Genomic DNA, 18,687 nt, shown 5'->3' on the forward strand with positions numbered 1-18,687 from the left:
GCCATTTGAAAATAGCAGATCTACAGGCTCACAATGCGTCACGATGCGATACATTGTAAGCTTGTAGATAGGCTATTTTCAAAAGATTTTTATACATTTTGCACTAGAAAAATGTAACATTAACAAGTACTTTTACTTTTGGTGCTTTAAGTATATTTTGATGCAGAAACCTTTATACTTTTACTCAAGTACATTTTGAATACAGGACTTCTACTTGTAAGGGTGCCCTCACACCAAAATACGTAGTGGAATCCGCCAATGCATTTCAATGAGAATAGAGCGTTTTTTGCCAGTACAGGATTTCTGCAAAAAATGCTCCTTTCTCATTGAAATGCATTGGCGGATTCCACTCTAGGTATTTTGGTGTGTGGGCACCCTAACAGAGCATTTCTACATTACAGTATTGATTGCCGCACTGTGAGCTTGTATATCTGCACATTTTCAATAGTTAATTTAAAGCACAAGATAATGCGTAATAATGCATTCCCAATCTAAATGGGTTAAACCCCCTCCTCCCCCTATGAAGAACATTCATGGGGGCCCCGCAGTGAATCCTTGTACCCAGGGCCCAGAATTTGGTGCGCCGCCCCTGGACTCACGTACTTTGAAGGCGTAGTCTTTGATGGCCTTGATGACGTCTTTGAACAGGACCTTGGAGGTGAGTGTGTAACCGTGGTAAATGACAGGTTCTCCGTTAGGCCCGTCCCAGCAGTCCAGCTCCACACAGCGACAGCTCTTCATCAGGGCTCTGCAGGCACGTGTAGAAAATGTTAGAGAGGCAGGGGCTGAAATTCCTAAAAGGGCCTTTTGGTGAAAATATTGAAAATAGCCGACCTCCAAGCTGTGAGCTTGGAGGTCTGCTATTTTTTTTACCACACAAGTGAATAGGCTACTGGAGATGTGGCGTACGGCATGGATTTCTACACAGAGAGGGCAATTCTTTCAACATGAGATGCCGCATTCAAGTTCAGGAGAGTTTGGACAAGGCAATTCTCTTGAATGCTGCCTTCAGGTATGGCATGGAAAGTGGGAATTTTACATTTCTTTCACCATAGTAAAAACTGCATTCATGGTTTGGAGAGGGCAGTTTTTACAGACGGGTAAAAGGGCAGGGGCTCAAGCCCCCTTTGATGTCTATGTGTGCATGACTCTGCGAGGTAAAATGAAAACATCTTTACAGACGGGCTCACAACACGGGCAGAACCAGTTTCTTGTTTCGCTTTTACCATAATATTGCTTTTCTAGGTTAGGGATTGTAGTTGCAAACAGACTAATCACAAACACACAAAAGGCTTCAAATAAGCATGAACAGGTTACAGGATAACAAATATTGTATGATGACTTGGACTGATATCAGCGGATAAAAAGCAAGCGCTTATTTAGAAATTTGTTAAAAAGGTTTGATACAATCTAGTTAAAAAAAATGTTGACTTCCTCAACACACAAGGCTCAAGGCTACATTTGAAAGATTTGAAAGATTTTTTGGAAATGGCTAAAACGTGATGCGACACGTGCATGTACACTGGCTATTTTCAAACAGCTGATGTGTACCGTATATAGGATTAAAGTGGTTAAACTAATTTTGATTCTACACAAACACATCTTTTGTACTTTTACTCAAGTACATTTTGAATTTCCGTACTTTTACTTGTAAGGGTGCCCTCAGACCAAAATATGGTCCGCCCTCCCTCCCTGTAGCCTGTTACACTAGCGTAGCGATCCTCATCATATTTTACGTGTCAACTCTATAATGGACAGGCGAAGGGTACTCGCCCTTGCTTTATTGGAAGGGGAGATGCAACAAGCTAAAAAAAGAGAAGAGTTTGGGTGCATGAGACTCTTGATCAAAACAAAACATCTCCCAGTCCCTTCCTGATTCTCGGAATGTTACGCCTTCGAAACGCAAGGTCTGCGCGGGCTGCAGATATCCTCCTCTGACGCGAAACCGCCGCCTTCTCATTGAAATGCATTGGCGGAACGCGGATTCCACTCTCGTAGGTATTTTGGTCTGAGGGCAGCCTAACAGAGTACTTGCACATTGTGGTAATGATACTTTTACTTGAGTAAAACCTTTGAGTAATGTTTCCACCACTGACCGTATGTAGGCCTCCGTGCTGCTGGGGCCTTTGAGCTGGTCCTCGGTCAGGTAGGTGTTGTGAGAGGAGGAGATGTAGTAGTGGTTGAGGGGATGACTCATGTCCTGGAACACCTGCTTGTGGGCCGGGTTCAGGATGGAACCCTCCTGCTGGTTCAGGTACATCAGGAAGCCGTCCTTGGTCATGTGCTTCTTCTGCTTCGCTGAGGAGGAGGAGGCGTAAAGGAGGGATATTTAACAGAAAGTCAAGTCCTTTTTATTTAAAAAGCACAATCCGATCTGACATCGATTCTACAAATGACTTCTAAATCAGTGGTCTTCAAAAAATATCTATGTTATGTTGATGCGCCGTGAGCTTATGAACCTGCTATTTTTGAATAGCCAACACTAAAATATAAAATGACAGTGCGTCTGTGGGTTTTTATAATAAATATTGAACCAATGAAAAGTATTAACAAGAGCTTATGACTAGTTAATAACTACAATGGATACATTTACAGTAGAACACAGGTTATTTCTTCCATCTCTGGAACAGCAACCTTTTTTGGACAAAGGCCTTACGAGGTTTCAGCTACGATACGTACACTGAAGCTACAGTATGTACTAATACTATACACATACTATAAAGTGGATTCAGGGACTCTGTGGGTTCCTTTAGGGGGGGGGGGGGTCTAAATTGACCCATAGAGGTTTGTAACTCTTGACAGTTAACGGGCTCATTTGAACGGGTTCAAATGCGGGTTCATTTGGTTCCATTTGTGCACTGTCAGAGTTAACTCTTTGAGTGCCAGCGCCCTCTAGGGGCCAAAGAATGCCAGCGCATCTCTCATAGGCGAGCGCTTTAGCTTCCAGGACTTCAGCTTCCAGGACCTGACGTGCTCACGTTCATGCACGGCATGGAAATGTCCCGGATGAAGATGCTAACAGAATGGCTATTCCCATTTTGTCATCTAAAAGATCATTTTTGGGCGATTTCGCCGTAAATAAACCTCGCGCCGCTTCCCTAAAACACAAAAAAGAGATATAAGCCTTTAAAGATGCGGTCTTTCATTGGATTAGGCGGAGATTGGCGATTGCGTTCGCAAATTACGGCCGGCCGGGACGTTGTTAGCTTTCGGCTAGTAGCTACAAAAATCAAGCCAGGCTTCAGAAGGCCTCTTATCATTTTATTCATTTAATTAAATAAAGCCGAACTACTTCGGGATCGGCACACTCGTGTACTCATCGGAAGCGGCGACGAACATCGGGTGAACATTGGGGAGCTCAAAAATGTATTTTAAACCATTTTTAATGGAATATATCGTCGGACAGAGTAGAACGGCTAGCTGGCTAGCGGCTAGCGAGCCAGGACCACCCACGACTCTACAAGCAGCTCGGGGTAAGTGAATTAATAAAAAAAAGATTGTATTGGATTGAAATAAAGCCGAACTAGTTCGGGATCGGCACCAGATGAGTTAAGGGAAGACCTTGGAATGTGAACGTTTGAGAAACACTGCTATACATGCTCCAAGATGTCCTACCCGTTTCATCCAGCTCGTACACGTCAATCAGCCTGGCGGCGTCCTCCGTGCTCAGCGGCTGCCTCTGCTCGTTGAGCAGGAAGTTCATCAGGTCCTTGGTGCTCATCTGACCCTCCGTCTGAGCGTACTTCCCGTAGATCACGTCTATCTCCTCCCGGTAGGTCAGCAGGTCATAGAAGTGCTTGATCTCGGAGCCCTCCAAGGCGCCGGAGTGGGACTTGTCACATTTCTACGGGAGGTGATAACAGGGACGTGCAGAGAATGTTAGAGGGGCAGGGGCAGACATTTCTAAAAAGGCCTTTTGGTGAAAATATTGAAAATATTTCGGTGCTTTAGACAACACTAAACTAAGCATAATCAAGTGCATACTGGAGATGTGACGTACGGCATGGATTTCTACACAGAGAGGGCAATTATTTCAACATAAGATGCTGCATTCAAGTTCAGGAGAGTTTGGACAAGGCAATTCTCTTCAACGCTGCCTTCAGATATGGCATGCAAAGAGGGCATTTGCATTTCTTTCACCATAGTGAAAACTGCATTCATGGTCTGGAGAGGGAACTTTTTACAGACGGGTAAAAGGGCAGGGGCTCAAGCCCCCTTTGATGTCTATGTGTGCACATGCATGGGTGATAATTGTGAGACAGTCAATCAAAATCATCCCGATGGTTGGGATAATAATATGAGCTGAGCATTGGGGTGATCGTCTTTAAGGAACACTTTCCTTTGACGTGTAGATTGTTCACGCTGTGAGAACGACTATACCATGTGGATTGTTACTTGGTTTGGGAATTTAGGAATTGGGGGGGGGGGGGGGGGGGGGACCGGATCCAACATTGAGGAACCGGAATCGGTTACATCACATTTTTTGAACCGTTTCTGGATCCGTTTTATCACACTGTCTGAGCTGCTACCAGTATGTGGACTTCACGTCGATGCAATTACAATACTGGTGGTTTTCAACCGTTATCATTTCAAGGACCAACCGTAACTCTGGAAGTGTACAAATGGAACCAAATGGACCTGTCAATTTGGTTCCATTTGCACACTCTCAGAGTTGCAGACCTGTAAGGGTCCATTTGGAACCCTCTATAGCAGGGGTGGGCAACTTTGATGATGGAGAGGGCCACCGGCCACTACATTTTCACACTCACTGCAGAGGGCCACAATGCATATACATAGCAAAAATAGATGATCTACAAGCTCAAAACGCGTCGCAGGGCGACGCGTTTTGAGCTTGTAGATCTGCTATTTTTTAATTGGAATCCCGAAAAGTAATTTTAAATTTTCAAATGCATTGGACATAAAAAATACAATAACATTTAATACTAGTCATTTAGCTACTAATATAGACTGAAGTAATTAAAGCCGGTAATTTTTTCCATGTTTGGAATTTTAACAGCTGAAATCAATAATATATCAGTACTCCAATATTAACCTGTGGGCCGCATTTAGTGAAGGTGGGGGCCGTATGTGGCCCCCGGGCCGCCAGTTGCCCATGTATGCTCTATAGCATACATGGGCGCTAAAAAAACTAAAACTAATTTCACCCACTGATTTACACCTGGAAAGCTGTCATGTGACAAATAAAACCCAATTCTGATCGTGATTCCGAATTACATCATGATGAAATATTCTGTCACTGATGAGTGAGACAGGGACTCACAGCAAAAAGTTCCTCTGCATAGTTGTCGGCCACCTCAACGTTGATCTGTCGCAGGAAGTGCTTGAGCTCCTTCAGGGTCATCTTGTTGTCCTCGTTCTTGTCTGCTTTCCGCATGCAGTTGAAGATCCAGCTGACGTTGGCATGTAAGGATTACAGGATCTCTGCTATTTCCAGCTCAATTCATAATCCAGTCCCGATTTAAAGGTTTTCATTAGATTTGACAAAACAAAAAATAAACAGCCTAACATAATAACAAACTGATGATTTGAGATCTTAAGAGAGGCTTAGTAATTATGTACTGTACAGTATGTTCCCTCAAAAATGCTGATTAGAGTATTTCCTGGAATGTGCAGGTCAACATGCATCTCTAGTACTGTATGTCAACTTGCTTCAGTGTTCACAGCCACCTATTCTGCTAGGGGCCCCGAAGACGCTTTTCTTGTGTATGCTATGGATACTAAAACCAGTGCATTTTCATATCGAACAAACGAAAGGCGTCACAGAGGATCGATGGATTGATTACTTCCTGTTCTATGTTTGACAAGGAAGCACAGCGTTGCTACGAATGGAAATATCTGTTATTGTCTCCACCAGCCGAAGGCTGAGGGAGAGTATGTTTTCCCCTCCGTCCGTCCGTGCGTCCGTCCGTCCGTGTGTCCGTGTGTCCGTGTGTCCGTGTGTCCTCGCAGTTTGTGTGCAGCTAATCTCAGTCACCGTTGGCCCGATCGCTGCCAAACTGAGCACACACATTCCCTGGATGCCAATCTAGAACCTCTGCCCCACATTTTTCAAATCAGCCTTATGGTGGCGCTATAACAGGCCGATTTGTGTGGCCTGGTTGTTACCAGCTAATCTCCGGCGCCGTTGGCCCGATCGCTGCCAAACTGAGCACACACACTCCCTGGATGCTAATTCAGAACCTCTGCCCCACATTTTTTAAATCAGTCTCATGGTGGCGCTATAACAGGCCGATTTGTGTGGCCTGGTGGAGACCTGTGCTCGGAAGAGCACTGCTTCTTTTAATGTAATGTTCTCATGGTGCTTCTGTGCGGTCAGGGTGTCACACCAAATTCTGGGCCCTGAGTACAAGAAAAATGGCAGATATACAAGCTCACAGTGAGCTTGTAGATCTGCTATTTTTCAATAGTTAAAGCACAAAATAATGCGTTTCCAGTCTAAATGAATATTTCAAATCCTTCTAAGGTTTTTTGAAAACCCTTTGTTTCTATGTCAGTGGTGCGCAAACCTTTTCATGTGAAAGACACCCAAAATGATATGTATTTGGCCACGGACCCCCATCTCAAAATATTTAGTTCCACGGACCCCCCAGAAGCAAAATTTGAGTTACTAATGTTTGCTTATAAAATATATACTATTCAAAGATTTGCACACATTTTCTCGACTTTTCAAAAATAGCAGACCTAAAAGCTTGCAGCGTGGCACTCGGCGCCACGCTGTGAGCTTGTATACCTGCTATTTTTCAATAGCTAAAGTATAAAATAATTAAGGCCCCTCCACCTTGGGCCCTTGTAACTCAGTCCCACTTTTCCCCCCCTTGTGACGCCCCTGTGTGCAGTCAAGGATACTGCTCACTCTTCTGCTGGTGGCTGAGGTTGCGCAGGTTGACGATGATCTTCTCCAGGCCATTTGCCCACTGCTTTGCCTCCTCCCCGGTGGCCGCCAACAGGTCAAGGTTCTTCTTGCGACCCTTAAAGATGATGGAGAAGCAGCGGTCCTCCACACTGGCCTCTGTGTACTTCTTGAGACCTTCAGACTCGCGGCCTCTGCGCACCGATTCGATGTCATCGATGGAAACTTTTGGGAGAGAGTCCGAGGTTAATGTGGATCAGTGGTTCTAAAACATCTTTGGTAAATATGTAAATCTTTCCCCCTACAGCTACAGTATGTCACGTGGAAAACTTGAGTTTTGTTTCCATTAGGACAGATTAAAAACATTTATACTTTGTGTTTAACCACTTAACCCTCAGCATCCCTATTCTGGGGAGAACATTAACCAAAAATAGCCGATCTACAAGCGATCACAACAATTGTAGATCGGCTATTTTTGGTGAAGAGACTTGGTGTACTGTAGGCTAAAAAAGATTTTATTATCAGTAGTATTCTGAGGCACCCACTGAGAAACCCTGATGTAGATTGAATTCTGGTCCTCAAAGGATCTGCAAGTGGTAGAATTGATTATGACATGTAACATTAGCGTTCTAAGATGCTTTGAATCTAAACCATATAGAACATATAACTAGTTGGCCACAGCCTTCTACAGTACATCAAGGGTCTTCAACGGGGGGTCCGGGACCCCTAGGGGGTCCTCAGAGTTACTACAGGTGGTCCTCCAAATCTTTGTGTGATAGCAACATTTGTTCTCCTTTTTATATGCATGCACTTGAACCCTATAGTGTCCATATCCTGAGAACTTTAGCCAAAAATAGCAGATCTACAAGCTCACAGTCACAACGCCTCGCACTGTGAGCTTGTAGATCAGCAATTTTCGGCAAAGAGATTTAGTGTAGAGGGGAAAAAGAGCAGACTATGTAAAGAGTGAAAGGTCAAGTTTATTAAGTATTTACGGTTCAAGTGGTTAAATATCTGAAAACACAAATTGAAATGAATCCAAAATACACTGATGATTGTGCTATCAAACGATGAAACTATACGGAATCTATGAAAAGGTTGTAGGGGTCCCTGCTTCATCTCTCTCTCTCTCAACTAAGGGGTCCTTGGGCTGAAAAGGTTGAAGACACCTGTTCTACAACCTTATAATTCCATCAGCAGTTGGGCACAAAGGACTGTAGGATGCTACATTAGACATGGCAATATCTATTGGCACCAGTGTTGTTGCCAGGGGGACTTTCTATCGTATCTACAGGAAGTCTCTGTTTCGTTGCGGTAGCTTTGTTCACCTGCGAGGGACCCAGATACCACATTCTACCATGCTGTTGTTCAGTGGAAGACTTTCAGTTTGTGTGGGTCTTTGAAGCGCAACTAAAACATGTGTAATACAGAGACTCGTTGAAAATAGGCTCTTCTTTGCCGCGAACCATTCTCAAAATCGAGCGTTGCCAGAGACAGTGCTCTATCCGTCCATCTAGTTGGGTCTTGACTTCCAGAACATCCTCTTTCTGGGGTCAGGATATGTCTTCTAGCTTATCTCTGCTTCCTAATTCATCTCCTGTCAGCAAAGAGTCAGAGCAAGTGAGTTACTGTAACCATAACCTTGTTTGACAATAAGGTTTGTAGTAATTTCCCTTTGTGTGATTATCAATTTTCCTATTTTGCCACCAAACAGTTTAGTGGTAATATATAGACAGAACTGAACAACTGTGGCCATTTTTGTCATCATGCAACAGATTTGTAACAGTCTGGAGGACAAAAACATGAGTGTCACGTTTTTCAAAGCATGAAACCTTGAGAGCCCCTTACTGGACTGCAAAGATATAATCTCTGCCATTTTGTTGTTGTCTGCTGAATACTTGAATTCTCTGGCAAACCACACACATTCCATTGAGATCTGGTTACTGCAATACGTTGATGCAGTCTAGGCCACCTTTGATTCTCTTGCCTCATATAAGTCACCAATTTCTACACTATATTTCACTTACACAACTTTCTGTATCATTTGACAACCCGACCCACTCACTCACTATCATCCACTCATTTAAAAGACACCATCAACAGGACTTCAATACACACACACAGCCCCTTTTTAAACGTGCTTTGGGGGGGCCAGCTCTATTGTTTGAGCAGCTTAATGTACGGAAGAGAATGCCCATCCATAGATCCATTGGTGATGTAATCACGGTCAATGGCAACAAACTCCCTCCTAACCTAAACCACCAAAGACTACAGGCTTAGCCGGAGGCCATACACTGTGCTTGGGTTACAGCCGCAGTGTTTTTCAGACACCCTTCTTTGCCGCAAGTGTGAGTGTCATGTTCTATGAGTTTGTTGCCTCAGACTATCTGGAGACAGCCAGCCTGCACTCTGGCGCTAAGTCACTCTGCATCTGCAGTAAAGTACATTTATTCAAGTACTGTACTTTTTGTACAGTTTTGAGGATTTTTTCCCCCTTTTACTTTACTGGAGAGTTTACACATTTCAATACTTTTATGTCTACTCCACTACATCTAAGAGGCAAATATTGTACTTTTTACACCACTACAATTATTTGAAAACAACGTGCCGTGATGCGACGCATTGTGAGCTTGTAGATCTGCTATTTTCAAATAATGAGTATTTCTTCAACATTGCAGTATTGTCAATACTCAACAGTATTGATACTCTTACTTATAAGTAAAAAAGTGTGAGTACTTTTTCCACCACTGTTACTAAATTGTAAATGGACAGTCTTCAAAACACCTCGGTGGGAGTGGAGGGGGAGAGGGGGGTGTGGTGATAAACAACAACCAAGGCTAAAGTCATGTCGACTCAGCTGACTGCTGGATGAACAAATGCCTGGGAAGCACCCCGCCAGAAGGGAGACATTCGTCTTTGTGTACGTGTGCATATTGGAAGTAAACAAACAATTAGAGGAACTGAGAATTGTGTAGCCATCCCAAGAGTATCCCATCTGCAGAGATGGGCCGGCCGCAGTCAGTGTCCAAGTCATGTCATGTTTGTCATGCAGGCATTGCTGAAATTCCAGACCAAATTTTTTGCACAAAGAGAGCATTATGTTGGCCTGACGAACTTCACCCGACTGATTCTCAAACTCCTCTCAATAACTCACACTGACAATGAGATTTTCAACGGGAGCAGTGGACTAGGGGGTTAAGTCAACGTGTTTGTGCAAGTGGACCCTTTGGCTTAACCTTTTGACTCCGGAGCTATCGTAGCATGAACTTCAAATACTCAGGACCACAGTGGAAACAAGCTTTTAAAAACCCTTGTAAATTGGTCCTCTCTGTACTAATTGCAAACAATGAATAAAGTTTCAATCAATCAAACATGCAACACTGGACAACGATAGAATCAAAATGTTGTAGGCCTACTGCAGGAGCCTTTTGAAATGCACATATGTCTTCAAATTAAACAAGCGGTTATAAGCAAACTACATACTGTAAGTAGGCCTATAAACAGAATATAAACTTTATTGTCAGAACATGCCTTTGACCTTTCCATGGCGGATGCGAGACGATAAACAGCATTTTACAAGTCAGAAAGTCCCATCAGACAGACTTAATGCAAGTCAGAATATCACAAGAACACGAGTAATAACATGTCAACAGAGCTTCAAATACACATTCCACAACATTCCACAGTCAATATAAACTCCATGTATACTCTATGAATATTCAACAGAGAAACGTGGGATAAAACCAGCTAATTATCCTATCACTTACACCTGTTTGCATACTGTACGTGCGCTTCAATCTTATCTACATCAGCCTACAGTAATGTAGCATAACGTTATCGTCCAAAATCATACACTTTCAGTAAAAATGTACTTGTGTTCCAATGGATCCCACAGAGTTATTACAGTCACAAGCTCTTGTTAATACTGTTCATTCGTTCAATAGTTATAAGACCCACAGACAAAGTTGACCACTTTCGATCTGGCTGCCCTAACTTGGGCATGTAAGTGCAGTAGGCCTATAAAATAAATGTAAAAAAAAAAAAAAAAAAAAAAAAAAACAGATTTGTTAAAAAATATTAAAGATAGCAGCTGATGCGTGTCAAATCAAGATGCAAATTCATGCTACTTTTGCACAATGCTGTCATGCGATGAAGTATGAGATAGAGGTTTGCAAAGCATCCGTGTCATTTTAGATTTTAGCGTTGGCCATTCAAATATAGCACATACACAACTCACAGTGCGGGTCGAAGTGAACATTTATGAAATATCTTGAAATGGTGAAAACTATTGATTTAGAATGCATTTGTAGATCAGCCTCAGGTCTTAATGGGTTAAGTGGTTAGCTAAAGGATGACCAATATCATTAATTAAGAAAAAGAGAAGATAATACGGAGATCCATGGTTTCTGCCTGGCGGCAACATGTGATTACTTTACTGGAAACCACTTACAGTAAATCACTGTAACAGCTCAAATAGAATGACTTGAATGCAGCCCAAGAAAAAAGTGAATTACAAGGGAGGTGTGTGTCATTAGAGATCTGAGTGTCTTCAAGGCTGCAGAGAGTAGCGCAGTGTCTGGAACATAAGGCTACCTCATGTGACCCATGCGCTTGATCGCACACCAAACAAACACACACACACACACACACACACACACACACACACACACACACACACACACACACACACACACACACACACACACACACACACACACACACACACACACACACACACACACACACACACACACACCCACATACACACACGCACGCATACAGTATGCATGTTTGTGTGTACGCCCATGTCTTTGTATACAAGTGAATGTCCAGCATGTCCAGGGAGGGGGTGAAGATTCATGAACACCAGCTGGCATTTTGAAAAGAAAAACAGAGCAGTAACGCTATGGTCTTGATAAGATCTGAAGGCTGTGTGTGTGCAGTGAGTGCCTCTAGTACAGTGGTTCTCAAACTGTTTCAAGACCCAAAATAGAGATTAGAGTCTAATCCCTATTTTGGGTCTTGAAACAAAATTTGCCATTTTCTTTTATTTTTTAACTTATATTTTTATTAATTTTTTTCCCATGAGTTTGCCATTTTCACTAGTTTGGCTCCCGGGCAAACGTCTAATCATTAGACATTTGCCCGGGAGCCAAACTAGAGAAAATGGCAAATCTGCAAGCGCACAACGTGTCACTTCACAACTATTTTCACTACTTCTTAATTATTATTAATTCTTATTATTATTAGTTCTTAGATTTGTTTGTTTTTCAAATGTATAAAATTATTCTTTTTAAAATGTATTAAAAAAATCTTTTGAAATATACATATATTTTTTAATGTCGTCGTGACCCATGAAAATTGCTCCATGACCCACAAATGGGAAACAGTGTTCTAGTGGAGTTAAAGATGATAGTCAGTGCGTATACCGTGGCCTGTGTCAAGCCTCGTACATATTACAACAGTGTTTTCTTTAGGACACGCTTAGGTTACTTGCTTAAGAAAAAACGATGGCAGAGGAGCACAACACAGAATGTGTTTGCAAAACAACAAGTGCTAGCCGACCGGACCTTATATACTCTAATCTCCACCTCTTTACCAAAGCACTTGAAAAATGCCATGATTTCAAGCCCATATAGGAAGACAATAAAACGGCAGCTGAGCTGACCTCCTTCGTCGAGGAAATGCCAATGAAAGTTCTGTTTCCTCCTCTGTTCCGACCCCATCCCATCCCAAAACTGCAAGCAGTAAACAACAACGCTGACCGACGTCTATTCACACAGCCAGGCCACAGCTGTTTCCATGATACTACACCACAATGACCGCGAGTTCAGCGCTCACTGCTCTATCAGTCATTGTTTTCTCAAGGCTCAGCCAGGGGATGAGCTCCCGATAGAAGACAGACTACTGTGTCTTGGCTCCCTGTTCCCTAGAGAAGACTAGTGTGCACCCACACTGCACACAACACAAGGCGCAACCTGAGCTACGACCTGCCCACTGTACCAAGACATTGGAGACGAATACTTCCCACAGATTTTACAATCACCCAAGGAGAGTTTAAAAACATCACTGTGAGAGCCACATGATTTCTCTGTTGTTGTTTTTGCTCCTTTGGTGACATCACTGCAGGGCATGGTCAAGGCCAAGGTTGCCAGGGTATTTTACAGTAACATTTTACAGTAACAAGGCAGAGGCAAACTTGACTGTTTTCTGACTGTGTTCATTAGGGGTGGTGGTCCCTTTTTCAATGGACGCATTTTAGCACACTTACTTACTTACATTATCAGCTGTGGGCAACCAGAAGTGCCAAAGTATAGGACTTAGTCACTACAATCACTAATGACAAAAATAAAAAGATCCAATATGCATATATACAAAAATGCGTAAACACAGCAGCAAGATTTGTGAGCTGTTATGACGGTAGAAGGACACAAAGGACTAGTAATTATATGTTATCTGCACCGACTCCCTCCATATCGGTACATATTAGCTGCTGTACAGACAAACAGAACACCTCTTTAACCCATTAAGACCCACAGGCCGATTCTACAAATGCCCTCTAAATCTGTAGTTCTCAAACTTTTTTGTGCCAAAATGATATGTATTTGGCCGCAGACATCCATCTGAAAAGTTTTGTGAAAATGTTTTGGGCCCTTAATTCCCCCTCCAGAAGAGATTTATGTAAAAAAAAAGATACAATATTCAAAAATGTTCAAACACAGCAAAATTCTAAAATAGCAGATATATAAGCTGCTATTTGTGTACTATTTTAAATACACTTGAAAAACTGCTATTTGTCTCAAAAGTTATATACCAGGTGATAGCTAAATCTTCGAATATTGCAACTGTTTGTATCAAAAGCCAAGTTATCCCGCCCATAAATATTGCCATGTGACAATGTGTTTACTGTTTACAAATTCCTTTATTGCATCTCAATTGTACATTTGTATTTGTTAATTTTTTTATTTCACAATGTGTGAACGTAAACATCTATTTTCTCATACCAATAAAGCCCCTATGTGTTGAATTGAACTGAACTGGATTGAGGATATACCCCAGCAGCGGCAGCATTCCTTGTGGCTGGGTGGGTGGGGATAGAGTTGCAGTCAACTGCACCATGGCCGCAGGAGATAAGCAGTCTGTCTCCTGATAGGGAAGACCCTACTAGCTTCTGTTTGTGAGTATGTGTGTGTCTTTGTGTGTGTGGGGAGTTGGAGAGTTCACGCCGGTATTTTCCACTTTGGCCTCACAATCTGTGAGTTGCTTTTGTTCCCACCCACCCGAAAATTGGTGGGGTTAAGGGGTGTGTTGAGAAGCAAGAGAATCCATTGTTGTCGGCCTCTCTGGGGACAGTTCAGTGTAAACGGAAAACAGTAAAGCATCCAAAAGGCCACAAAGACACAATGATTGCAAAGCAAAAATAAAAAGCTCATAAGAAAGTAATCCTTGCCAAGCCATGGGGCTCATAGGACCGGAGAATATCTCTTGTTTCTGCAGCCTGGGGACCAGAGCCCCTGGTTGTCACAGGTACGATTCCAGGCCAGGGCAGCGATGTGTTGGAAGTTTCCCTGAGCAGGACACCTAACCCCTAATTGCTCCCCCCTCTGCGCTCCTCTGTGGGCAGCACTCAGCTGGGTGAAGCTGAAAACTAAAGTTCTCCCTTGGGATAAGCTAGGTGTGTTAAAACAATACAAATATAAAAAAGTACACCCCCTGGACATGACGCTAGTATGTCACAGGGACTTATCCCCAATCCAACCCTTGATGCCGAGTGCCAAGTATGACCTGGGCGGGGATAGAACCCTGACCTCCCAGTCTCTGGGTGGACACTCTAACTAAGGGGTCTTCAACAGGAGGTCCGGGACCCCTAGGGGGTCCTCCGAGTTACTACAGGGGGTCCTCCAAATCTTTGAGCGATAGAAACTTTTTTTCTCCTTTTTTATATTAACCACTTGAACTGTCCATATTCTGAGAACTTTTGTCGAAATTATCAGATCTACAAGCTGTGAGCTTGTAGATCTGCTATTTTTGGCAAAGAGCTTTGGCGTAGAGGGGAAAAAGAGCAGACTAAGTACAGAGTGAAAGGTCAAGTGTATTAAGTATTGACGGTTCAAGTGTTTAAATATCTGAAAACACAAATTGACAAAAATCCAAAATACGATGACGATTGTGTTGTCAAACAATGAAACCATATGGAATCTATGATGAAGGTTGTGGGGGTCCCTGCTTCATCTCTCTCTCAACTAAGGGGTCTTTGGCCTTAAAACGTTGAAGACCCCTGCTCAGTGCTCTAACCACAAGGCCACTGAGCTGGTGCTAAGGTAGAATAGAAATGGTTATTTATTTGTGTATTAGTAACTGGCTGTATTGAACTGAACTGAGCGTGACACTCACACGTCTGGTTGCTCTTGAAGGTCTTGTGGGACTCGTGCCACATGGTCTTGCAGTCCTCCTGCAGTTTGTAGAAGCGGTTCTTCTTCCAGGAGTTGGTGCGGATCTTGACCAGCTCCCCGCCCACCAGCAGAAACTGCAGGTCTGCATCGCCTTCCAGACCTGAGGGTTCACACAAAGGGTAACAGGGTGAAACAGAGGCCTTTTGCTTGGCTTATTAATTAATCTATTCTACTGGCCTCCGGCGTTTTGCTCGAGACTCACGCAGAGGACAGAGTTTATCAGATACGTTAGAGCAGTGGTTCTCAACGTGGGGCCCTGGGACCAAAGGGGTCCCTGAAGGGGTTCCAAATGGACCCTACACAGGTCTGTAACTGAGTGTACAAATGTTACAGCCGTTTCCATTTGCACACTCTCCAGATTTATGGAGGTCTTTAAAAGTTGAACGTTTGAGAACCACTGCAGTAGAGGGGGGAGATTTGGCGTGCAGCTACAGGTGAAATCACAACATGCCCAATTCGCCCTGGTTCAACCGGGGGCGAATTCACACACAGACTCCGTCTCTCACACACACTGACACAGGGAGAAATAGTTTATCCTCTCCTCTATATCTCCGTCGTGCAGCTGGATCACCCTGGATCGTTTCTCAACTTACAAATACTTGACAAAGTAGGCTACTTTCTGACATGCGGCACATAAAAGCGCTGGAATGTCGGCAATCAACGATGCCCCCGCCCGGCTGTGTCATTAAGTAAACCAACATGCTACGCTACATGTAAGTGTCTGTCACACTTGGTTGTTTTAACTTAAATGATTTTGTTATTTTCGTTGATTATTTTGTTCGATTTATTTTGAAACTTCCTGTTGCCGCATCAGAACTCATATAGTTGACGCCCGCTAGCTTCACTCATTCACACACACACACACACACACACACACACACACACACACTGCAGAGTGAGACAGGTGAAGAGACACAACATGAGCTTGGAAGCAATACGGCAAGGTATGAAATGCTTCTTTGTAGTTAATGTTGAAGCAGATTGAGTGAAATGGTTTACTGTCCACAGTGCCTGCCTGTTGCAAATCCTGTGCCTGATTGTTTGGTGAACCCTAGCTGGTCCAGAGCGTCAGCTGCACTGATGCTCTGACAGACTGCTAAAAGACTAGACCAGGATTTCTTAGCCCCTACGACGGTTCAACTTCAGTCAAAATAAACTACTGTAAACTACTTCACTACTCACCAAACCAATGGTAGTTTTGCGTTGTTGAAAGTCTGCGGTGGGAAACCTCTCAGCACCCCACCCACTCTGTAAAATACATTATTTTTGTAATGAAATAAAATGCACCCACCTCGAGCCACCCACCGGCCACCGCAGACACAACCCGGAAATAAGCGGTGGTCGATTTGGATCGAGTTGGATGCGTTTTATTTCATGACAAAAATAATGTATTTTACAGAGTGGGTGGGGTGCTGAGAGGTTTCCCACCGCGGAGAATAGACTTTCAACAAGGCAAAACAACCTTTGGTTTGGTGAGTAGTGAAGTAGTTTAGTTTATTTTGACTGAAGTTGAGCCGTCGTAGGGGCTAAGAAATCCTGGTCTAGTCTTTTAGCCAGCAGTCTGTCAGAGCGTCAGTGCAGCTGCCGCTCTGGAACAGATCAGGAGAAAACCAGAGTTCCAAGGTGGTTTTCTATGCAGACCTAGCACCCCCGGTTAGCGGAGTGAGATACATGATTGTTTCTTTGTTTGTTTGTTTGTTTGTTTCATTTGATTTACTTGAGTTAATTCATTATAATTGTTTGGTATTTCGTTTTTTGGGTTATGGTGCATTTTGCTTTGTTCTTTTGTTTGCTTTGGTATATATTTGTTTGCAATTTAAACGAATTGACGGCATTATAATTGAACCTTTTATTGTTGAAATGACACATTGAGAGTGATTGAAATGCACAGATTTTATTGTTTGAGTGAAACTATGAAATGATTTGTAATAATTCTATTCTTTCGTGTAGTTTTCACAGTGTCAAATGAAGCTTCATCTATGAGAAGTCAACATAAAAGCACCCGTTGAGACCATCCGACTTCGTAATCGTTCATAACCGAGGGCCGCTACATACATGCTGTTAGATTAGCATCAGTATTCTGTAGCTCAAATAGAAATAGGAGACGGCAAGTTTGTTTACACGGGTGACAGGGAGCGCTCGTTGGTTCACTCGACGGGCCGTTTTGGTCGCAACACAGCAATTATTTGTAATTGCACAGGTGCTCCCCAAGCCCCCAGAATCCAGGGCTAGACTTAAAGCAACCAGGACATGGTGGCCAAAGCTGGAACTGCAGGCGGGGTGAAAAAGAGCGCGCCGCTGGGGTTTGCTATGGGGTTCAATGGACGCCGTTTGGCGTTCTTGACAGTTTTCCCAAGAAGAAATTCCCCCACAATGCACCTTCCGCATGCTTCAAAATGCCACTGAGCACTTGCATTGAGATGAATAGCTGGAGGCGGGGCTATCCATTCTCTATTATATTATACTCTATGGTGCTCCCAATTGTATTCTTAGGTTACATTGAGTTCAGGCGCATTTGCGACCAAAAATTTCAAGCCCTGTAAATATATAATTTTACACCTATTTATTGTATGCAACACAACCTTGTGTTGGAAATACTTGAGCAGAATGCACCACATAGGGGAGTAGAGACCCCCTGCAGGGCCCTGATGAGAGGTTTTCCTTACTCACCTGCTAAGTAAGGAGGACGACGAAAGAGAATGTATTGTTCCATAATACCCTTACCAAATACAGAATGCGATATGATATGCCACATGGAAACAGGCAACTTCAGGCAATATAGTTTATCAATGTCTTTTATATCCTGTATCAATATTTGTAGTTAGTGAAAGCAATGGCGAGGGTCAGTTGAGTTCGACTTCAACCTCAGTCACGGGTGTATAATTAGGGCAGTAAAATTCTTCTGATAACACATTGTTGTATGGGGGAGTGTATGTGGACTGGGGGAGTACATTTCTGATAATAACACGTTTGTTGTACGATGGACTGGGGCAGTAATTTTCTGATAACATGTTTGGTATAGTCAAAGAGCATACAGTAGCAGCATAATGCTTTGTGTGTAAACACACACATTCTTCTTCAGACTTAACCTGTGTTTTTAATGCCTCCAAGATCAGATCTATACAATCACATTGGCTTTTCTCAATCCGTGTCGTGAAAGGCCAAACCAGATCCTGAATCGGCACGATGGGAATTTTGTGAATTCATTCACCTTGTTTGTGAATTATGGCATTATGGCATGAGCATTTTTGTTATTATTGATGGTCGCACATTGTACTACAGAGGGTGAAATTATCATACAAATATGAAAATTGTCTGGTATCACTGGTCAGATTTTACATCCCTGCCAGTGACATCATCGCT

The 18,687-nt window shown here is 43.1% G+C and overlaps 1 protein-coding gene across 1 annotated transcript in view; it reads right to left on the bottom strand.

Annotated features, from left to right (window-relative positions):
- Positions 1 to 18,687, bottom strand: part of plcd1a (phospholipase C, delta 1a) — a 43,084-nt gene that overhangs the window by 15,421 nt on the left and 8,976 nt on the right. Inside the window, exons 2-7 of the mRNA XM_080751482.1 lie at positions 15,266 to 15,424; positions 6,868 to 7,096; positions 5,282 to 5,411; positions 3,616 to 3,844; positions 2,097 to 2,298; positions 604 to 748 (exon numbers count right to left, since the gene is read on the bottom strand). Of these exons, the coding sequence (XP_080607608.1) occupies positions 604 to 748; positions 2,097 to 2,298; positions 3,616 to 3,844; positions 5,282 to 5,411; positions 6,868 to 7,096; positions 15,266 to 15,424 (1,094 nt within the window). The remainder of the gene's footprint in view (positions 1 to 603; positions 749 to 2,096; positions 2,299 to 3,615; positions 3,845 to 5,281; positions 5,412 to 6,867; positions 7,097 to 15,265; positions 15,425 to 18,687) is intronic.

The sequence above is a fragment of the Nannobrachium achirus genome, assembly GCF_963921795.1.
Source record: "Nannobrachium achirus genome assembly, chromosome: 21".
Classification (NCBI taxonomy): Eukaryota; Metazoa; Chordata; class Actinopteri; order Myctophiformes; family Myctophidae; genus Nannobrachium; species Nannobrachium achirus.